Source organism: Haliotis asinina, chromosome 1, assembly GCF_037392515.1.
Source record: "Haliotis asinina isolate JCU_RB_2024 chromosome 1, JCU_Hal_asi_v2, whole genome shotgun sequence".
Lineage (NCBI taxonomy): Eukaryota > Metazoa > Mollusca > Gastropoda > Lepetellida > Haliotidae > Haliotis > Haliotis asinina.
The window spans coordinates 13,833,739-13,858,495 of NC_090280.1; the positions used below are offsets into that span (position 1 = coordinate 13,833,739).

Sequence of the window (24,757 nt, forward strand, 5' to 3'; positions counted from 1 at the left end):
AATATTCCAGCTAATATGACGGTGGGTTGTAAATAATCGAGTCTGGGACCAGACAATCCAGTGATCAAGACCAAGAGTATCGATCTGCGCAACTGGGAACTGATGACATGTGTCAACCATGTCAGCGAACCTGACGACCCGATCCCGTCGCCTCTTTCGACAAGCACAGTCGCCTTTTATGGCAAGCATGGGTTGCTTGAAGGCCTATTCTACCCCGGATCTTCACGGATCCATTGACGGTAGAGTGAAGTACGGATGGACACCATCAATAATATTGGTGGACACGGATTTGTTTGAACTGTTTGGGAGTAGAAGTGGTGCACGTGCATGGGGTGTCATTTTTTATTTGACGGTTTTCAAGGGCAAAAAATCACTGTAGACCATTAATTATGAAAATAATCTTGCGTCAGACAAATTGAAAAATGAAGTTCCCCTACTGTTTAAGAGCGTATTTAATTCGTACCAATTGGTTCTAGATTGAATCAATTTGATACTAAGTGTTCTTCTGGTAACAGACTTTGATAACATCAAATTATTATGGTCAAAGGTATTGATGAGAGAAATGGGCGTAAAAACATTTTGTGCAAACTATGTTATTCAGGTTATTTAAATATTCATTTATTCAGAATACCAAATTGTTTCAGTAAGTTTTCCAAATGTTCTCTTTTGTCTGTTAAACGTTTTCACCTATCTGCTCTTATAAGTGTGCTAGGAAAGGACCCTTAATTCCAAGTGTTGTCAATATATGTTCATTACATTCTCCTAATGGTCATCAGATGTTCCTTTGTACATATGTACGTTGGTCATAGGTCAATAGCAGACCAGCGACGGATTGTGCTGCAGGTTGGCCGAAGGATGCCATCCATTAACGACTACATCGACGATGAAAACGTCCAGTGTCCTGCCTGATGTGGAGGTCTCAGCATCGGAAACATTTGACTCTCGGTCAAAGTCAAAGTCAAAGTCAAAGATGTTTATTGTATTTCAGGCCTCCAGTCCATATACATTGGAGTTACATGCATTAGACAGTGACATACAGCTTGAATACACACATGATGTTAACAAAATGTCACGCTAAGACATTGCATTGTGAATGTATTGTGATAGTTTCAAGTTGATACAGTTATCATAAGTAGACAGGAATGCTAAATGCTACAGTAGGTGACTTGGAGACGTTCAAGAAAATGCACCTGCTAACCAATATTCAAACCCGCACGGTTTCCGTATGCACTAACCATATCCACTTTTTATGTGATTGTATTGTTGTGTACACCTCGGGAATGAACGAGGCCAATTGCACTACCGCGTCAAAACAGAATACTGTCACCTAAATAATTAACAATGGACTTTTACTTGTTTCCGTTCAAAGAGATACTCTGTGAGTCCACGTTCAGAATACTTACACAAGTTTGCACATTGGACTTTTACTTGTTTCCGTTCAAAGAGATACTCTGTGAGTCCACGTTCAGAATACTTACACAAGTTTGCACATTTTGTCCGAGTTAAACCACCCTGTGAATAAGCAGCTCCTCTCACGAAGCAACCATAACAAAGGATAACTTAACTCTTATCTTTTAACATCGCACTAAGGTTACCTTAGTGACTTACGACCACCTTAGTACTCTGTGAAAGGAGGCCCTGCGTGCTGTTGTACAAAACAACCTTACAGCTAAGAGTACCTTAAGTCTATGTTAAGCCATAGGAATTCCGGTAACCTTTACGCTAAGGTCGCTTTGTACAACGACACCCTGGTCATTTAGTCTAAGACACCAATATCAAATAATTAGGAAGGTGTTAACAGTGAAGTGACCAGAGTATACAATACAGTTCCTCCTTTGGTTGTTGAGAAATGTAGCCGGAGTCTTTCACGAGAGAGTGGGTTTAGTTAGGTCTCTTTTGGCAATATTCCAGCAATAACATGGCGGAGGGACACCAGAGATGGGACTCACACATAGCACAGATGTGGGGAATCAAACCCAGATCTTCCGCGTGACGAGAAAACACTTTCACCACAAAGCTACCCCACCGCCCCTACCGTGAAAGCCCGAGAAATCTCTGGATGTGAGTTTAGAAGGCTTGCTGTTTTCATGAGAGACAGTCATGATAACTTGCAGCTCATCTACTTACCAAACACTGATACCTGTCTGAAAACAGTGAATTTCTCCATCAGGTCTATTAGTCTCAATGTTTACACTGATTAAATTAGGTTATCACAATATTCCTGTGGCGAGTTATTATAAATTATTCTGCGGTATCAATAACTCGTACTAGTTCACACAACTCGATGATTTAGTACCTGTGATACGGGATCTGTCCAAAGGGGCTACAGGATGCTTTGAACTCATTTAAGGACTAGTGTAATTCGTGGAAGCTAAAAGTGAATAAAATCAAAACTAAAAAAGTAATAATTTATATCGGTGAGGACCATCTAAAAGCATAAAAACTGAATTCCATTTGGATGGTAAAGTACTTGAAACAGGGATCAGGATCGGATCGGATTGGGTTGTGATGCACACTGACTGCGCAGAGAGATGCTCATGCTGTTGATTGGATGTTCACTGGATTGTCTCTTTTAAACTTGATTATTTACAGACCATATACGTGGAACATTGATGAGTGAAACGTACGAGGGGATGTCAATAAGTTTTGAGCCTTGCATAGAAAAACACAAAATATTGGTATGAACCACATTTATTTTTCAACATAGTCCCCTTGTGAGTCAAGACACTTGTTCCATCTTTTCTGCCAGTCGCTGATGCCATCTCTGTAGAAGGCGCCATTTGGGTCCTCAAACCAAGCCTCAGTAGCAGCAATAAGCTCATTATCATCCTGAAATCTACGACCACGCAAGTGTTTCTTGAGATTTGGGAACAGATGGTAATCACTTCGGTGGCAGGTCTGGAGAGTAGGGGGGATGCGGCAAGATTTCGTACCCGCACTCCTAGACAGCAGCGGCTGCAACGCGAAAAGTGTGTACTATCTTGATGTAGATGTCTGATGTTGCCCCGGCGCTTCTCCTTGATTGACTGTTGCACTTGCCTCAACAGGTTAGTGTAATATTCCCCATTCATTGTTCTTTCTTTTGGTAAGTAATCTATGTGGATGAGGCCTTTGCTATCCCAGAAGACTGTCGCCATTACCTTCTGCACTGATCTGGAGGCTTTGAACTTTTTGGTCCTGGGACAAGTGACATGTTTCCATTCCATGGATTCTTGTTTGCTCTCAGGATCATAGTGGTGGATCCAGGTTTCATCACAGGTAACTAGCCTAAAGTGAAAATCTTCTGAATTCTTCTTGTATCTGGTTAGCATGGAGTTGCTTATGGTGACCCTTGTTTGCTTCATTTCATCTGTAAGCATTCTTGGCACCCATCTTGCGCACACCTTAGACATGACGAGATGTTCATGAAGAATTGTCTCGATAGATCCGTGTGAAATGCCTGTGGTCTCCTCTAACTCGTCGAGTGTGATTCGACGATTTTCCAGCACAAGTCTATGCTGTCAATGTTTTCCTGACTAGTGCTTGTTGTTGGGCGACCTGGACAGGGGTCATCTTCAAGACTCTCTCTACCATGCCTAAATTCACTGACCCATCGTTTGATGGTAGCAGATGAAGGGGAAGACTTCCCATAAACTGCTGAAAGCCTTTCTTCAATGTTCTTCGCCGAGTTGCCTTCAAGAACTAAAAACTTATTTACTACTCTATACTCAATTTTATTCATTTTCACTTCCGTGAGGGGGGTCTCTGTCTGTCAATGTGAGCTGTTCAATAACTTCTGAGAGTAGGATACCAAATCTTATGTACCACATCAGCTACACCCCAAGGTTCAATGTCGTACCATAGGCTGTGACACCTGGGTATGAAAAATGCTCAAGGCTCAAAACTTATTGACATCCCCTCGTAAAGCTAAACTCACTCACGCACTCACTCACTCGCAACAACTACTGTCTCACTCACCAGAAAACCTGACCTTTCACATCAAAATGTTTGGTATTTAATGGCCCTCTAAACAATATCCAAGCTACATTATGACATTCTCTAAATAAGCTAACATGACATCATGAGCAGCCATCCACACAGTTGAGATGAACATATGTCTCCATGCCTGACCATCCAATCCAGTTGGTCACCTCAGCAAGCATGGGATGACAAGGACACGTATTGTTTACAATACTAATCACTTCTTAGAAAAATAAATTGTGACAATAACTCATCAAAAGCTTTTCACATGGCAGCAGGTCTTGTAATCCCTTGTGGTTAAGCATACACTACCAAAATACATGTAACTTGCAAGACAAGTCATAGAACAGGCAGTTGACTGTTACTGTTTTCAGTCATTTAAAAACAAGCATCACCCAGCATGAGGAGAATTCCGAGTTTTATTTTTCAAACCTTGGTATCTGATGCTGCTGTTGTAACAACAATATGTTACCTGCATGATGAGTATATACAATATGTACAGTTAAAATACTCGGACAGTTCCTCTGTATTTTATCACTTTACAAAGCTGAGCATGTATATAGAAACATGATTCACTGTACACAGAAGAGATTCCTGCAGGTCCTGCTCAACATTGTAGCTTGGAACAGAGTGACAGTTAAACTAAGGTTACAATTCTCAGTGACTGGTTACAATCTAGTTCAAATACCGTATGGATCACATTATTGCCCAGACTCCAGGTGACATGGCTGACTCTTAGACAAATTCCAACAACGGCATGGGTGATGATCGACATTTTCTTGACTGCCTGTTTCTAGGTTACTCACCTTGATGTACCCACACTTACGAAAAACAATATACACTCTGTCACTCTAGTTAGTTGTACAAGTAGTGAAACTAGAATTTCTGTGATGTTTCCAGGTACTGGATATATGTGACATTCATCAGAACAGAATCTGACCAACATTGAGAACCAACCTGATGGTCTAACCCAGTTGAGAGGAAATCATAAACTGATCAGATGATAAATATAAGTGATATCAGGCACCTGCCTAAAATTAGTGTAATGGTCAGATCAATCATTTTAGATGAATGGTAGGAACACACCAGACGTAAATCAACAGCTATAACACACCATCAAATCTGCCCTGCAACATGCCTTGTCATCCACAAGTCTGGTTCCTTCAAGAAACTCTCACTGACTGAGATGGGAGATAACTGTTGGACATACTGGTCTGCTGGTGTCACACAACTTCACAGGATGCCAGGAGAGACAGTTGATGACAGTGGTTGCTGAGTGAGTGAGTTTAGTTTTACGCCGCACTCAGTAATATTCCAGCTATATGGCAGCAGTCTGTAAATAATCAAGTCTGGAACAATCTGCACAATTGAGAACCAATGACATGTGTCAACCAAGGCAGCGAGCCTGACCACCCGATCCAGTTAGCTACCTCTTACGACAAACAGAGTCACCTTTTAGGCAAGCATGGGTTGCTGAAGGGCCTATTCTACCCTGGAACCTTCACAGGTCTCATTAGTTGTTGTGGTTAATGGACATACTGTTCTGCTGGAGGACGTGAAGGTCTGACAACTTCACAAGACACCAGGAGAGACTTTTGATAATGGTGGTTGCTGGTGGTTAATGAACATACTGATCTGCTGGAGGAAGTGATGGTCAGACAACTTCACAATACACCAGGAGAGACTGTTGATGACGGTGGTGACCAGTGGTTAATGAACATACTGTTCTGCTGGAGGAAGTGAAGGTCAGACAGTTATAGTGCTGTTTGATGGCCATACTAGTTCTGTAGACGAAACGAGGGTCAGACAACTTCACAGGACACCAGGAGAGACTGTAGTGCTTTGGCGTATGCTGAAACATGATAGGATTTAACATAGTGGGCCTGCAGAGATTTTGTCTGTGTCACAGAAACAGCATTATCTTCAGACAGAGCACATGAAACCCAGTGCTCCAACTCATAACACTCATCAACAGATTAGGATAGCTCAGTAAAAATGACAGTTTACAATTTCTCTTTAAATGCTTTTACTGATAACCGAGATTCAAGAGAGGGTGTGAGTGTGTAATGTTTCTTCCTACACACATACCTCTATTGTGTGACATTGGAATGCTCTAGCATCAAGGTTTTCAATTCAACAGCACTCATTCCTGTACCCTACCACTATTTTATGAGTCTGCAATATCAGTTACCCACATATTTTCATAAATAGCAAATTCATTGACTAACAGCTCAGGTTCATCTTCCAATATTTTCTGTTGTAAACAGAAAATGACACAGGCCATCTTTCGTTGCTTATAATGTATTTTCCAGTTTGTCTACACATAAGCTCCACTACAGTGTACTCAACATTCTGGTAACATACTTCCCTTTGTGAACATGACATTCAGTAAAGTTAACATGGTATTGTTGCTATATCATGATGTATCAGCTTTATGTGCAGCCAAGCCACAAGTGATGTAAGTCTCTCATATACAGCAGTGTTGTGTAACCCACAAGCATGTGTACTCTCAAACTGGGATTTCAAACCTATGATCCTGCCTGCCAAGGGAAGCAACTCTGCACAGTACCTTAAGACAACTCTACCATGCACGACCTCAGCTCCTGAACCAATCTGGCTGCAACTGACAACATCAGTTCTACAGTATATGTTGGTAGGTGTCAGCAGGAATATAAATTGCCTTCTGTCTGCCAGTGCAATACTGGCAAAATTTTGACAGAATTAGTAACATTTCTTTTTACCATTAAGCAGATGGCAGCACTGAGGCTGATCATATTTAGACACAACTGAAAAGGACTGACCTTTAGGGTTCTTGTAGAAGAAACAGTTGTTGGCACAAGTGTCAGGATTGGTGTCCCACAGGGTGGATCTGGAAAAGCTGTCTGTGTACGAGGTAAGGTTTGATCTTATTCACTGTCTCTGCCATGTAATTCTTCAAACGTATTTAGAAGTTATAGACACGCACACACATTCACTCACACACTCGTAGCCGCATACACACGCACTCACTCAACACAGACACATAGACACGCACACACATTCACTCACACACTCGTAGCCGAATACACACGCACTCACTCAACACAGACACATAGACACGCACACACATTCACTCACACACTCGTAGCCGTATACACACGCACTCACTCAACGCAGACATATAGACACGCACACACATTCACTCACACACTCGCAGACACATATACACACACACAGACAAAGCCACACAGACACGCACAAATATATACACACACAAAAACAAGTTTGTATCACAGAGGGTTGCAGAAGATTATCGACAAGATTTGGAAGTTTCATCTGTTTGTGACCTGCCAAGCCACGTAAAAGGGTTAACAGCTTTCATCATCTAGCCGGTAAACATCTAGCCGGAAAACAAGAGCCTAGCGTGCAGGTGCATGTGTGTGTTTTACTGTGTCTGTTTATAGCTTCTATTTTAATTAAGAAAACACATTGCCTTTGTGGACATGAGACGTAAAACAGCATCACATTATAACTTATAAGTGGGTTACATCCTTGATAGTGTCCTAATGCAATGGACGGCTCTGGTACATTGATGTCACTTTACTATTATTACATATTAATCTACAGACGGGAAGCAGAACTACCCCGAGATATCTCCACCACCCAAAACTGTCAGTCAGGGCACGTCAGAGGACATGTCACTTCACGATGCCTGTAGAAAGGGGCACCTGGAACGAGTGAGGTGCATCCTGTCCCGGAGTGTAGAAGACGTGAACCGTAGAGACAAGAGTGATGGAATGACACCACTCATGTTTGCAGCTCAGACTGGACGAATACAAATATTTGACCTTCTCATTCAAAAAGGGGCTAATCCTTTCCTTGTAGATTATTATGGCAACACCATTCTGCATATAGCCTGCATGACAGGGAACATGGATATGGTGAAACACATTGTCGTAGAAACTTATCTTGACATCAACAGTATATCGAAATCCGGAAAAACACCCTTGATGAACGCTGCGTATAAAGGCCATACAAACGTGTTTGAATTTCTCGTGAGTAGAGGAGCTAATGTATCACAAGTGGACAATTCGGGAGGAAGCATCCTGTCCTGGGCCAAGAAAGGGGGACGTACAGTGATGGAGGAGTATGTACACAAATTCCTTAAGGGACAACTCCCCTGAAGATATTGTATATCATGAACAAATAGACATATATATTATCTTGCTTATGCGGAAACCAATGTGTTACTGGTGGACAGTGACGGTAGTAAAATCCCACACGTGCCCAACATAGGGATACATCTGATGATGGCTAAAGTTGTCCGGTCACAGGACAAAATTAGCATTGACGGCAGAGTGAGTGAGTGAGTGAGTTTAGTTTCACGCCGCATTCAGCAATATTCCAGCTAATATGACGGTGGGTTGTATATAATCGAGTCTGGGACCAGACAATCCAGTGATCAAGACCAAGAGTATCGATCTGCGCAACTGGGAACTGCTGACATGTGTCAACCAAATTGTTTCAGTAAGTTTTCCAAATGTTCTCTTTTGTCTGCTAAACGTTTTCACCTATCTGCTCTTATAAGTGTGCTAGGAAAGGACCCTTAATTCCAAGTGTTGTCAATATATGTTCATTACATTCTCCTAATGGTCATCAGATGTTCCTTTGTACATATGTACGTTGGTGATTGGTCAATAGCAGACCAACGACGGATTGTGCTGCAGGTTGGCCGAAGGATGCCATCCATTAACGACTACATCGACGATGAAAACGTCCAGTGTCCTGCCTGATGTGGAGGTCTCAGCATCGGAAACATTTGACTCTCGGTCAAAGTCAAAGTCAAAGATGTTTATTGTATTTCAGGCCTCCAGTCCATATACATTGGAGTTACATGCATTAGACAGTGACAAAAAAACTTGAATACACACATGATGTTAACAGAATATCACGCTTAGACATTGCATTGTGAATGTATTGTGATAGTTTCAAGTTGATACAGTTATCATAAGTAGACAGGAATGCTAAATGCTACAGTAGGTGACTTGGAGACGTTCAAGAAAATGCACCTGCTAACCAATATTCAAACCCGCACGGTTTCCGTATGCACTAACCATATCCACTTTTTATGTGATTGTATTGATGTGTACACCTCGGGAATGAACGAGGTCAATCGCAGTACCGCGTCAAGAGAATACTGTCACCTAAATAATTAACAATGGACTTTTACTTGTTTCCGTTTGCACATTTTGTCCGAGTTAAACCACCCAGTGAATAAGCAGCTCCTCTCACGAAGCAACCATAACAAAGGTTAACTTAACTTTCATCCTTTAACATCGCACTTAGGTTACCTTAGTGACTTACGACCACCTTAGTACTCTGTGAAAGGAGGCCCTGCGTGCTGTTGTACAAAACAATCTTACAGCTAAGAGTACCTTAAGTCTATGTTAAGCCATAGGAATTCCGGTAACCTTTACGCTAAGGTCGCTTTGTACAACGACACCCTGGTCATTTAGTCTAAGACATTAATATCAAATAACTAGGAAGGTGTTAACAGTGAAGTGACCAGAGTATACCATACAGTTCCTCCTTTGGTTGTTGAGAAATGTAGCCGGAGTGAAAGCACGAGAGAGTGGGTTTATTTAGGTCTCTTTTGGCAATATTCCAGCAATAACATGGCGGAGGGACACCAGAAATGGGACTCACACTTAGCACAGATGTGGGGAATCAAACCCAGGTCTTCCGCGTGACGAGAAAACACTTTCACCACAAAGCTACCCCACCGCCCCTACCGTGAAAGCCCGAGAAATCTCTGGATGTGAGTTTAGAAGGCTTGCTGTTTTCATGAGAGACAGTCATGATAACTTGCAGCTCATCTACTTACCAAACACTGATACCTGTCTGAAAACAGTGAATTTCTCCATCAGGTCTATTAGTCTCAATGTTTACACTGATTAAATTAGGTTATCACAATATTCCTGAGGCGAGTTATTATAAATTATTCTGCGGTATCAATAACTCGTACTAGTTCACACAACTCGATGATTTAGTACCTGTGATACGGGATCTGTCCAAAGGGGCTACAGGATGCTTTGAACTCATTTAAGGTCTAGTGTAATTCGTGGAAGCTAAAAGTGAATAAAATCAAAACTAAAAAAGTAATAATTTATATCGGTGAGGACCATCTAAAAGAATAAAAACTGAAATCTGTTTGGATGGTAAAGTACTTGAAACAGGGATCAGGATCGGATCGGATTGGGTTGTGATGCACACTGACTGCGCAGAGAGATGCTCATGCTGTTGATTGGATGTTCACTGGATTGTCTCTTTTAAACTTGATTATTTACAGACCATATACGTGGAACATTGATGAGTGAAACGTACGAGGGGATGTCAATAAGTTTTGAGCCTTGCATAGAAAAACACAAAATATTGGTATGAACCACATTTATTTTTCAACATAGTCCCCTTGTGAGTCAAGACACTTGTTCCATCTTTTCTGCCAGTCGCTGATGCCATCTCTGTAGAAGGCGCCATTTGGGTCCTCAAACCAAGCCTCAGTAGCAGCAATAAGCTCATTATCATCCTGAAATCTACGACCACGCAAGTGTTTCTTGAGATTTGGGAACAGATGGTAATCACTTCGGTGGCAGGTCTGGAGAGTAGGGGGGATGCGGCAAGATTTCGTACCCGCATTCCTGGACAGCAGCGGCTGCAACGCAAAAAGTGTGTACTGGAGCATTGTCTTGAGATGTATGATCTTGCCCTGGCGCTTCTCCTTGATTGACCGTTGCATTTGCCTCAACAGGTTAGTGTAATATTCCCCATTCATTGTTCTTCCTTTTGGTAAGTAATCTATGTGGATGAGGCCTTTGCTATCCCAGAAGACTGTCGCCATTACCTTCTGCACTGATCTGGAGGCTTTGAACTTTTTGGTCCTGGGACAAGTGACATGTTTCCATTCCATGGATTCTTGTTTGCTCTCAGGATCATAGTGGTGGATCCAGGTTTCATCACAGGTAACTAGCCTAAAGTGAAAATCTTCTGAATTCTTCTTGTATCTGGTTAGCATGGAGTTGCTTATGGTGACCCTTGTTTGCTTCATTTCATCTGTAAGCATTCTTGGCACCCATCTTGCGCACACCTTAGACATGACGAGATGTTCATGAAGAATTGTCTCGATAGATCCGTGTGAAATGCCTGTGGTCTCCTCTAACTCATCGAGTGTGATTCGACGATTTTCCAGCACAAGTCTGTGCACTCTGTCAATGTTTTCCTGACTAGTGCTTGTTGTTGGGCGACCTGGACAGGGGTCATCTTCAAGACTCTCTCTACCATGCCTAAATTCACTGACCCATCGTTTGATGGTAGCAGATGAAGGGGAAGACTTCCCATAAACTGCTGAAAGCCTTTCTTCAATGTTCTTCGCCGAGTTTCCTTCAAGAACTAAAAACTTATTTACTACTCTATACTCAATTTTATTCATTTTCACTTCCGTGAGGGGGGTCTCTGTCTGTCAATGTGAGCTGTTCAATAACTTCTGAGAGTAGGATACCAAATCTTATATATCACATCAGCTACACCCCAAGGTTCAATGTCGTACCATAGGCTGTGACACCTGGGTATGAAAAATGCTCAAGGCTCAAAACTTATTGACATCCCCTCGTAAAACTAAACTCACTCACGCACTCACTCACGCACTCGCAACAACTACTGTCTCACTCACCAAAAAACCTGACCTTTCACATCAAAATGTTTGGTATTTAATGGCCCTCTAAACAATATCCAAGCTACATTATGACATTCTCTAAATAAGCTAACATGACATCATGAGCAGCCATCCACACAGTTGAGATGAACATATGTCTCCAAGCCTGACCATCCAATCCAGTTGGTCACCTCAGCAAGCATGGGATGACAAGGACACGTATTGTTTACAATACTAATCACTTCTTAGAAAAATAAATTGTGACAATAACTCATCAAAAGCTTTTCACATGGCAGCAGGTCTTGTAATCCCTTGTGGTTAAGCATACACTGCCAAAATACATGTAACTTGCAAGACAAGTCATAGAACAGGCAGTTGACTGTTACTGTTTTCAGTCATTTAAAAACAAGCATCACCCAGCATGAGGAGAATTCCGAGTTTTATTTTTCAAACCTTGGTATCTGATGCTGCTGTTGTAACAACAATATGTTACCTGCATGATGAGTATATACAATATGTACAGTTAAAATACTCGGACAGTTCCTCTGTATTTTATCACTTTACAAAGCTGAGCATGTATATAGAAACATGATTCACTGTACACAGAAGAGATTCCTGCAGGTCCTGCTCAACATTTTAGCTTGGAACAGAGTGACAGTTAAACTAAGGTTACAATTCTCAGTGACTGGTTACAATCTAGTTCAAATACCGTATGGATCACATTATTGCCCAGACTCCAGGTGACATGGCTGACTCTTAGACAAATTCCAACAACGGCATGGGTGATGATCGACATTTTCTTGACTGCCTGTTTCTAGGTTACTCACCTTGATGTACCCACACTTACGAAAAACAATATACACTCTGTCACTCTAGTTAGTTGTACAAGTAGTGAAACTAGAATTTCTGTGATGTTTCCAGGTACTGGATATATGTGACATTCATCAGAACAGAATCTGACCAACATTGAGAACCAACCTGATGGTCTAACCCAGTTGAGAGGAAATCATAAACTGATCAGATGATAAATATAAGTGATATCAGGCACCTGCCTAAAATTAGTGTAATGGTCAGATCAATCATTTTAGATGAATGGTAGGAACACACCAGACGTAAATCAACAGCTATAACACACCATCAAATCTGCCCTGCAACATGCCTTGTCATCCACAAGTCTGGTTCCTTCAAGAAACTCTCACTGACTGAGATGGGAGATAACTGTTGGACATACTGGTCTGCTGGTGTCACACAACTTCACAGGATGCCAGGAGAGACAGTTGATGACAGTGGTTGCTGAGTGAGTGAGTTTAGTTTTACGCCGCACTCAGTAATATTCCAGCTATATGGCAGCGGTCTGTAAATAATCGAGTCTGGAACAATCTGCACAATTGAGAACCAATGACATGTGTCAACCAAGGCAGCGAGTCTGACCACCCGATCCAGTTAGCTACCTCTTACGACAAACAGAGTCACCTTTTAGGCAAGCATGGGTTGCTGAAGGCCTATTCTACCCTGGAACCTTCACAGGTCTCATTGGTTGTTGTGGTTAATGGACATACTGTTCTGCTGGAGGACGTGAAGGTCTGACAACTTCACAAGACACCAGGAGAGACTTTTGATAATGGTGGTTGCTGGTGGTTAATGAACATACTGATCTGCTGGAGGAAGTGATGGTCAGACAACTTCACAGGACACCAGGAGAGACTATTGATGACGGTGGTGACCAGTGGTTAATGAACATACTGTTCTGCTGGAGGAAGTGAAGGTCAGACAGTTATAGTGCTGTTTGATGGCCATACTAGTTCTGTAGACGAAACGAAGGTCAGACAACTTCACAGGACACCAGGAGAGACTGTAGTGCTTTGGCGTATGCTGAAACATGATAGGATTTAACATAGTGGGCCTGCAGAGATTTTGTCTGTGTCACAGAAACAGCATTATCTTCAGACAGAGCACATGAAACCCAGTGCTCCAAGTTATAACACTCATCAACAGATTAGGATAGCTCAGTAAAAATGACAGTTTACAATTTCTCTTTAAATGCTTTTACTGATAACCGAGATTCAAGAGAGGGTGTGAGTGTGTAATGTTTCTTCCTACACACATACCTCTATTGTGTGACATTGGAATGCTCTAGCATCAAGGTTTTCAATTCAACAGCACTCATTCCTGTACCCTACCACTATTTTATGAGTCTGCAATATCAGTTACCCACATATTTTCATAAATAGCAAATTCATTGACTAACAGCACAGGTAAATCTTCCAATATTTTCTGTTGTAAACAGGCCATCTTTCGTTGCTTATAATGTATTTTCCAGTTTGTCTACACAGAAGCTCCACTACAGTGTACTCAACATTCTGGTAACATACTTCCCTTTGTTTGTGAACATGACATCCAGTAAACATGGTATTGTTGCTATATCATGATGTATCAGTTTTATGTGCAGCCAAGCCACAAGTGATGTAGGTCTCTCATATACAGCAGTGTTGTGTAACCCACAAGCATGTGTACTCTCAAATTGGGATTTCAAACCTATGATCCTGCCTGCCAAGGGAAGCAACTCTGCACAGTACCTTAAGACAATTCTACCATGCACGACCTCAGTTCCTAAACCAATCTGGCTGCAACTGACAACATCAGTTCTACAGTATATGTTGGTAGGTGTCAGCAGGAATAGAAATTGCCTTCTGTCTGCCAGTGCAATACTGGCAAAATTTTGACAGAATTTGTAACATTTCCTTTTACCATTAAGCAGATGGCAGCACTTAGGCTGATCATATTTAGACACAACTGAAAAGGACTGACCTTTAGGGTTCTTGTAGAAGAAACAGTTGTTGGCACAAGTGTCAGGGTTGGTGTCCCACAGGGTGTCGCCACAGCAACACAAGGGAGGTAACTGTACCCCTTTCTTCACTATCTTCTCACGCAGGTTCTGGCGTAAGGCCTCTACATATCTGAAACAGCCACACAATATAAATAACTGCTGCTATAAGCAAGATAATCATCACAAGTTGCATCTGAAGTATCAAACATAATTAGACATTTCTGGAAAATGTAGAATTGAAGGGGAACTCTTAATTCATTAAATGTTTTCATATTTTACATAACCAGGGCCCTGTTCTACAAGTTGGTTGCAATCAGAGTTAGTTGTGCCATCAGTAATACTGTTTCAAAACAGATCATTCGCAGAGCCTCAGTAATTTCCGAAAAACTACAACATCTTCCACTGCATGATGCACAAACATTTCTTCTGAACAGAACTCGGATGATGGCATCTCCATTGCCCTTATTGACAATGGGCAAGCTAGTCATTAAATGCGTTCTGTTTGACATCAACAAAAACTCCTTGTTGATTCCTATATTCTCTGCTGGTTTCTGATTTTCAGTTAGAAATGAAATAGTGAATCTATGCTTCGCATGTTGATCAACTAACTCCAACGGGGCAGACGTATTGGATCGAGGTCAATGTAACACGTGTTCTGATTGGATGGAAAGAAGGGAGATAAGTTTTGTAGCGATTTTTTGCTGCTAGTGGATTTTACGAAAACCGGGATATATAGCCATATTAGAAAACAGGTACATGGGAAGATATGACTTAAGTAACCTCAGTGGGTAGAGAATGCTAATGATCGTGTATTTCCCAATACCACAATGTCAAGGCCATGTTCGGTCAGGTATTCCTATGACTAGTAATAATCATTAATCAGATTAGACAACCACATGACACATTTTTTACATTTGTTACTTACTAGTATCACGTACTAGCTTACTTCCAATACTATTTCCTGTCATTACAGTGAGTCATGATTGCCATAGCACTGAGATGACTTCAACAAACAGGCCCCTCGATAGGCCATATGCAGCCAGTGGTTTACCTCTCCATTTCCTTGTGTCTCCGCTGGCTGTGCTCATGTTGTTGCAGGGTGTCCCGGATGTGAGACTGCTCCAGTTGATCCCGGAGGAATGCTTCGTCCCACGTCTCCCCAGTCATCGGGTCATGGGGCTGCACCATGCGTAATGCCAACTCCTCCTCTTCCTTGCGAGCCTCCTCCTTGTCCTGCTTCAGTCTGACAGACACAAACATACCCTACATAGTCACAGGTCAGATGGGGCACATATATAGTTGGACACAGATCAGGAATGATTCAGACAGCATCACACACAAGTTAGATGTAGTCATGATTAAACATCTATCACATACCACATCTAAACAAATAAAACCATCTGTAATGTTAATGACTCCATGTGTCCAAAATCAGCTACATAGACAAGATTTATTACTTTTGAATCCGTTTCCGATGTTCCTGCCGACGAAGATTCTCCTTTACTTGCTCACGCTCCTGGTCCATGAAAAGTCGGCGGTAGAGGGCAGTCTGACTCCGCTGTCGGCGTCGTTTCTCTTCCATCGTTACCCCTGAGTAGATGTCTGGGACAGACACAACCGGGGCTGGGCGGTGCAGCTCTGTGCCTGTCATTGTTGGCACTGCAAGACATACATGCATGAGTAGGAGAGTGAGTTTAGTCTTATGTCACTTGTAGAAATATTCCTGCAATATCAGGAAATGGGTCTCACACATACTCAAGTGGGGAATAGAACCCCTGTCAGCATGACAAAAAAATGCTTTATCAACTCTTAAAAAGAGAGAGTGGAGAAGGAGAGACACACTCAGATTCTACTGAGTCTCATGAAGTGGACCTTCCTTCGTTTACAATTTTGTTATGTTATTTACAGATTTGTTATGAATGAATCTAGCATTTTTAACAATGTCTCTAACTTCTTTAACTTGTATATTCTAGATTTGTTTGTAGCCCATGTGGACTTGTTATTACAGTGGATCTACATTTACTGGGATAGCCTGTAACCATGGTTAAAACAACCAAAGGGAGACAAATGCATGACAATCACCACTGCGTCGCTGGATCCTCTCTTGTCTTGTCTCTGCCCTTGGGGGTGAAAGATCGAAGTGTACACTTTTCATCTGGCGCCGCCATCGATTTTCACTTTCCTCCTCATTCTCATCTGACAGAAACAGATTGAAATTGAAAAAACGTACTCTCAATTTGATCAAAAAAGGTTATGAAAAGTCTCAAAAGTTCAGTCAACAGCTAATAAAAATCTAGAAACCTTCATCTTACCACCAATAATCTATACAGAAGAGTATGAAAAACTTTCATAAATGAATGACAATTCATCATTCCAAAATCAGAAAAAGGACAGAGTGTTTGTTAAATGTAGGAAATGTTTAGAACACTGTCTGTGATCAAGTCCATCTTCTCCGGCCATCATAGTTAGGGTCAGAACTCCTTAGCCAGGGCTGACGTGTTGACATTCATACCATGAGTATACTTCTCTTCATCAACATCATCATCTCTGTCATCTGTGTCTTCAGTGTTGCTGTTGTCACTGTCAAGGTCAAGGACATCTCCATCTGCCATGTGTCGAGATGATGGGTGCTACAATGCAGAGGATCACATACAATGTGCTGATCAGCATGAGTGTTTCTGTCACCACATCTTTGCCCATACCCATGCACTCACATCTCTACCCATACACTGACTCACATCTCTACAATTACACATGCACTCACATATCTCTAAATGCACACTTACTCACATCTCTACCCTTACTCATGGACTCACATCTCTACCCTTACACACTGCCTCAAATCTCTACCCATGCACACTGACTCACTTCTCCATCCTTACACACTGACTCAAATCTCTACCCTTACACACTGACTCACATATCTACCCTTACACACTGACTCAAATCTCTACCCATGCACACTGACTCACTTCTCCATCCTTACACAATGACTCAAATCTCAACCCTTACACACTGACTCAAATCTCTACCCTTACACACTGACTCAAATATCTACCCTTACACACTGACTCAAATCTCTACCCATGCACACTGACTCACTTCTCCATCCTTACACAATGACTCAAATCTCAACCCTTACACACTGACTCAAATCTCTACCCTTACACACTGACTCAAATATCTACCCTTACACACTGCCTCAAATCTCTACCCATGCACACTGACTCACTTCTCCATCCTTACACAATGACTCAAATCTCAACCCTTACACACTGACTCAAATCTCTACCCTTACACACTGACTCAAATATCTACCCTTACACACTGACTCACATCTCTACCCATGCACACTGACTCACATCTCTACCCTTGCACACTGACTCAAATCTCTACCCTTACACACTGACTCAAATCTCTACCCATGCACACTGACTCACATCTCTACCCTTACACACTGACTCAAATCTCTACCCTTACACACTGACTCACATCCCTACCCATACACACTGACTCAAATCTCTACCCATGCACACTGACTCAAATCTCTACCCTTACACACTGACTCATATCTCTACCCATGCACACTGAATATCATCTCAACTCATCTTTTGTGGGATTCAACTCAAGAAAGTATCACTAGGAAAGTGTAATCCCCAGCATAACATATGTTACACATGAACACTTTCTACAAGGCATTGTGTAATCATAGCCTTCAGCCGTGGGCGCCATACCAACTAATACTTATCAGAGGGGTACACAAGGCCTGCAGTCTAGACTACCAGTTGTCCGACTTTCATTTTTGTGGGAGTCACAGTGTCTAACTGGGTTAGGCAACTGACGGTGTGTGCTGGCGATTAGGTGCCTGACTCTGAGGGTGTGGGTTCAAGTCCTGGATGGGAGTCAGGTCAAAAAGAGTACTAGAATTTATACTTTACTAAGAAAGTGTAATCCCAAATATAACATGTTATAAATGACTAATTTCTAGATGGCATTGTGTAATCATCATCTCCTGTGATTCATACAAATGAACTTCACTCATATCCCCACACACAGGCACACATCTGAGTATATATCACAAGAACTCACATCTCTTGTATGGGACACCCTCCACACTCCTCCTGGGAGATCATCACTGATGAAGTTGTCTGTCAGTATTTGTCTACCCCCAAGCTTTCGTCTTGCTTCACTTGTGAACTCATGCACCTAAAACAAACCACACACATTTGAGAACAAGTCACTTTTTACACTGATCAAGGGTCAAGGTCATCCATACCTCAGACGTCATGGCTGAAGGAACTTGGCATTTCTAAATTTGTGAATCACCAACTAGCGATACTCTGAGGCATTTATTATTGACACATGATGGATTTTAGAAGAGCACCTGTTCAAGTGTTGTTTCCTAAATAAAATACAAGAACGAGTACACACGGACAAGTGTTTTTACACAGGCTCAGATGGCCTGAGTAAGACTGGGTGGATCATAGAGACATCAGTATGGAAATACCGACCTGGTCTGTCTGGTCCGAGAATGCGTGTGTCCTAGTTGACGGTTCACTGTGTGCCAAGCCTCCTGCACAGACGTATTGTACATTAGTCACCATTGTTATACATTGTACATTAGTTGCCAGAACTGTAGGCATTGTATATTAGTCACCACTGTTATTAGTCACCATTGTTATTAGTCACCATTGTTATTAGTCACCATTGTTATTAGTCACATCATTATAGACACTGTACAGTTGCCACCAGTCTTATAAAGACATTTTACAGTAGCCATCAGTGTTATAAAGACATTTTACAGTAGCCCTCAGTGTTACAGAGACATTTTACAGTAGCCCTCAGTGTTATAAAGACATTTTACAGTAGCCCTCAGTGTTACAGAGACATTTTACAGTGGCCATCAGTATTGTAAAAATATTTTATAGTAGCCATTGGTGTTATAGACACATTTTACAGTAGCCATCAGCATTATAGAAATATTTTATAGTAGCCATCAGTGTCATAAAAACATTTTACAGTAGCCATCAGCATTATAAAGACATATCATAGTAACCTTTAGTGTTAGTGTGAGTGCAGTCCCTGCCATACCTTGTGTGTTTGGTGTTGCTCGGGACTTAATGCTCAAGCCTTGGTGTAATCTCACTGAACAGCTGTCTTTTCGGGACGACTGATGCTGAGCTGACAATGTGCTTTGTCTAACTATACGTCGCTCTCGCTCAATCTGAAATAAGAACACATACATAACATACCTATTCCCCATAAAGTACATCAACATTGCTCAAAAATATATTTGGCAACTTTTTATCTGTCAGTTCATCACACTTACAGCATTAACCATTGACTGTGCCTGCTGTTGTTTCTTCAGCCTATCTAAATGCCGAACTCTTTTCTTCACCTCCTCCTGGAAGCGTCTCAGACGGTCCTCTTTCTCGCGCTGCATTTGATACATCCGATTCTCCTCCTCCATCGCTGCTTCCTGAAACACCAGACACATTCTATAGGACTACCACGGCCACATTTTAACTTCTAAACATGTTAACCATGTATGCTTCAGTTAACAGAAAAAGACTACAATTTAACATTAAATTGGACAGTGTTATATATACCTATCCATCAAACTTGGTATCTAATGCTCCTATCATGCCTGATAAACCCTTCCATTCAACAACTTTTCTTCCTGTTATATTATTTTAGCTAAGCTAGTTTAACAAGTCGATGACTTATCTAATCAGCCAAAACAAAAAAGAAGTGATATAAATAATTCATTCTCGTTTACTGGTACATGATGCCTGACCTTTATACATGTGTCCTAGACCTCAAACTAGATCAATATTTCACAAATTTTCTTCAGATTATTTTGGATTCATTCTTTAAGGAAATAGTTCACCATACCATCACTCACTACAAACCCTAGGAATTGTGTAGGAGTGTCTACCCATGCTAACCTTAAGGATCAAAATGTGGAATGATGGACATGGAATAGTGATTCCACCAGTAGTGACCAAACCTAACAGTGAGTGATAATGGTTTTACGCCACTTTTCAGCAACATTTCAGCAATACCACAACAGGGCCGGGTATACCGAAATTAGGTGTCACACACTGTACCTATGTGGGGTATTGAACCCTTGTCTTTGGCATGATGAGTGAATGCTTTACCCACTGGGTTACCCCACGAACTGTCATCCCCAAGAATCATGCAGGGCTGTCAGATCAGACATAGGTACCTAATTGTAATGAGCACGAGGAAGTGCTTCATGAGAAGGGGATCCATGAGCTGAGGATAGAGTTAAGATAACATAAACACCCTAAGTGTTTCCAGCTCACAGGATGAAAGAGGTTCTGCAAGTTTGAAGTGGGCTTCGACCAGGAAACTTCACTGTTGTTAAGTTTTTGCGATAAACCTATGTGATAAATACTCAACATGGCTAGTATTGACTTCGTATCAGTCAGAACAAAATACTAAATAAGAACAGGGAAACTAGGAGACTGTACAAGGCAAAATTTATCATGAATGTAAAAACCTCTTCCTTCCTAGACTACAAATGTCACACACATAAGTGCACAGAGTAAGCATGATAAGCAATCTCTTGATTATCACATTGTGACTTCAAGTGCAAAATGAACCACTATGTGGAGAATACTGCAAATAGCACTGACACAACCCTACAATTTATATGTGATAGTATCCACAATCCTGTGGTCATACTCACAGGTAACATAGTAACTGCCACTGGCAACATTTTGCTTCTGATGTTTTTCCTATCATTGTTTCTATAAGTGGTTTCTAATCAATTCTGTCATGTATATCCAACCCTTCTTGTTGCAAAACACTCTCTACATCTATAGTATAATCATACGGCTTAATCCCTTTCAAATCCATATCAAAATACATCACTTAATCCCAATGATCTCTGTACATCTCAACGAATACACTCGAACAGGGACCAAGCCGAAACGGGTACTGGATATATAACCCAAACCAGCGCCTGGATATTTAACCCAAACCGGCCCCACACCCGAACTGGCCAGTGGGTTAATTAATGGCATCGATGGTTATGATATTTATCTTTAATGGATAAAGATTACAATTTATATCTTGAAGAATAAAACATAGACTCAACTGACAACACAGACATATAAAGATTTCAAATCATCTGTGTTATATAAACATAGACATTTGGTTGGTTGTTAAATATTTAGTTTCCTTTGATGACAGATCAGTCTTAATAAGGTTGTTAAATATCGGTGTTAGATTTTATATTTTGAGAATCGATTTGTTTCTTGAATATAATTATAGACTGATGTTGCTAGACTATTACCATCAATGTCATTAAATCTGCAATCAGTGTACAGAATAGTTTTGAAGTCAAATTCTTCGGTGTAAAAGTATTTGTTTAGTCTGAAGGACACCAGAAAATAATATGATGGGTCCTCTGTGGAATGGCCACAAGGGCAGGAGGGGTGTTCAGCTAAAACATAGGCACAATTGACAATTCAGACAGATAAAGATTTCAAATATTTTACAATATATATGCATCTATAACAAGTAGTTTCTCAAATGATAACACGACACGGATCTTTTCCTACATGTTTCAGTCTCCCTGAAGATACAATATTGAATCATGTAGAAGAAGATCTGTGTCGTGTTTTCATTTCAGAAACTACTTGCTATATACATGTATAACAGTGTACGGTAAGTTGACAGTGAGTGAACACAATCAGTGAAAAGGAACAGCATATGCATAAGACAACAAGTAAATTAATTTGCTCATGACAATCCGAACATACAACACAATCAGTGTCAAATAAGAGCATATGCTTAAGACAACAGGTACATTAATTCGTTCTCAATAATCCGTTCAAAGAAATATGAAAACAACACATTCGCTTTAATCGCTCAGTGAGACGTGCGGAAAATAACAGTTTAATTTTGGAGCTGAGGAATGTTTTAATTTCATAATGTTAGCAGAATTCACACTGTGAAAGGTGGTTAAGGTGTGTTGAAAATATTGACAAATTTCTATACATGGAAACGTGAGAAAATATGAAGGACAACGTTCCTGGAAACTTTGGCAGAACAAAGATGAAACATGAATTCATGATGTGGGATTTATGAACTAATCTTATATTGGATTAATGTGTCAATTCTGTGGATACGATACAACTAAATGTAAGCACACGTGTTATTAGAGTTTAACACAGCATCGTTTTTGCAATCGATCGTTACAAGGATTCTTACAAGGATTACATAAAATGTCCTCTATTGTGAATAATATAAATTTCAACATTTATCTTAAAGGAACTTTAATTTATATGTAAGTGCTGAAATGTTTACTTCTTGGGGTCGGTTCAGGTCAAATATCAGGGGCCGGTGCAGGGGTAACTCCATCTCAATCTGTAATACTATCTCACTGTTCCCTTTACATAATACGTGTATATATATTTTGCTTGTTAGCATATATTTTGTCATTCATCTGATGAAGGGTTCAAGAAGTGCCAGAAACGTTGTGTTGTAAATATTAACAGTGATTAAAGAACTTGTAATCCATACTATTCATTGTCATACCCTCACGTCATGTGTTAGTTGGTATTAAGAAATTTACAACTATGAATATGATCGCTGTTATTGTCAAGTCACATGAACACAACCTAGACTTTAGTCACTTATCCACGTATCATTTAATGTCAATAAAACACTTTTGTCATTCTGAAGTTCATAGTTGTCCGTACGACAGGAGGCCACTGTTCACAAACTCTGGTGACGTCATGTTTTCGTGGCATTCCCTACTGATCAACTTACGGGTGCATGGCACATTTCACAATCTCACATGCTATAAACAGCCAATCGGAAGTGCCAAAGTAGGTTTACAGTAATAACAAAGTTGATAAATTGTAATATGGTCAATGTTTTTAGAATTAAGAGAACATTCACATTTCGTCTGCATAAATTTCCACTTCAAAATATGTAGAGTTAATCAAAGGAAAACATGAAATGGAACATGAAAAAAAACCCTTAAGAGATGACTCTATGGAGCAGGGATCCTTCTCTTGGTCACGTGATTATTTTTATTGTTTACATCAGCTAGCAGATGAGCTATGTTTGGAAAGCTTTGAAGTTTATAAGTTTATAGAAAATGTTTGTGAAGAAATGTGGCATTACGTGCTAGATATAAAATACAAAAATAAAAGCTAATAAATCCTCAGCATTAGATTTTACTGTTGCAAAATTTTTCAAACACTCTACAGATTTACTACTGCCACACCTTTTAAGAAAGGGGGTACTTTCCCAAGTCATGGTCCATTGGCATAATAGTTCCTATCCATAAAGGGGGTGACCCGAATAATCGCGAAAATTACACAGGCATAACGTGGTCAAGCATATTTAGTAAAATATTTACATCCATTATAAATAGAAGACTGGTTGAATGGGCAGATACTTTAGACAAAATATCAGAATCACAGGCTGGTTTTGGGAAGGTTTCCACCACGATTGACACTACATTTGTTCTACACTCTATTATCCAGATATATCTCAGTCAAAAAGGACAAAAGTTCTACGCCTTATTTGCTGACTTCACAAAGACTTTTGATACAGTTAATAGAAATAAATTATGGAGTCTCGTAGACAAACAAGGTGTCAATAGCAGAATGGGAAAACTACTTCGCAGTATATATGAAAATGTGAAACTTTGTGTCAGAAATAACAATGAATTATCTGGTACCTCTGTAAGCCATTTAGGAGTGAGACAAGGGTGTATAGTTAGCCCTTTGCTATTTACCTTTTTCATAAATGAGCTGGCAATTCAAATTCAAGAAAATTGTTCTAACGGTATCCAGTTGCACCCAGGTATTATTCAAATATTTCTTTTATTGTTTGTGGACAATATAATATAATTTTCTCGTACAATTAAAGGTCTTCATAGTGAAATTAACAAATTAGAGAGGTATTGCAAGAATTGGAAACTATCAGTTAACCACAGAAAAACTAAAATTGTTGTTTTCAAATTGGAGGTAAATTAGCTAAAAATGAAAAATGGTTGTACGGCAGAGTCAGATTAGAAACAACTACGTCATATAAGTACCTGGGTGTACATTTTACACAACACCTGTCATGGACAATTCATACATCACAGGCATCCTTGCAAGCAATGAAAATACTTATTGACATAATATACATGTTTTAGGTGACTTGTAATACATGTAATTCTTCAAAATATTCGATTCAAAAATAAATCCAATTTTATTATATGGTGCTGAAGTATGGAAGCTTTAAATCAT

At 40.5% G+C, this 24,757-nt stretch overlaps 2 protein-coding genes across 2 annotated transcripts in view; one reads left to right on the forward strand and one right to left on the reverse strand.

The window, feature by feature from the left end:
* Window positions 1–8,123, forward strand: part of LOC137294317 (uncharacterized) — a 47,581-nt gene extending 39,458 nt beyond the window's left edge. The window contains exon 10 of the mRNA XM_067825354.1: window positions 7,567–8,123. Within this exon, the coding sequence (XP_067681455.1) occupies window positions 7,567–8,123 (557 nt within the window). The remainder of the gene's footprint in view (window positions 1–7,566) is intronic.
* Window positions 8,124–13,445: 5,322 nt separating this feature from the next.
* LOC137294417 (coiled-coil domain-containing protein 15-like) lies at window positions 13,446–20,416 on the reverse strand. The gene is made up of 11 exons (XM_067825461.1): window positions 20,387–20,416; window positions 19,804–19,953; window positions 19,566–19,698; window positions 18,986–19,047; window positions 18,564–18,680; window positions 16,987–17,104; window positions 16,557–16,670; window positions 15,932–16,133; window positions 15,526–15,717; window positions 14,456–14,604; window positions 13,446–13,519 (listed from the first exon to the last, which is right to left on the reverse strand). The coding sequence occupies exons 1-11, from the start codon at window positions 20,414–20,416 to the stop codon at window positions 13,470–13,472; spliced, it is 1,317 nt and encodes a 438-aa protein (XP_067681562.1). The 3' UTR covers window positions 13,446–13,469.
* Window positions 20,417–24,757: the final 4,341 nt, after the last annotated feature.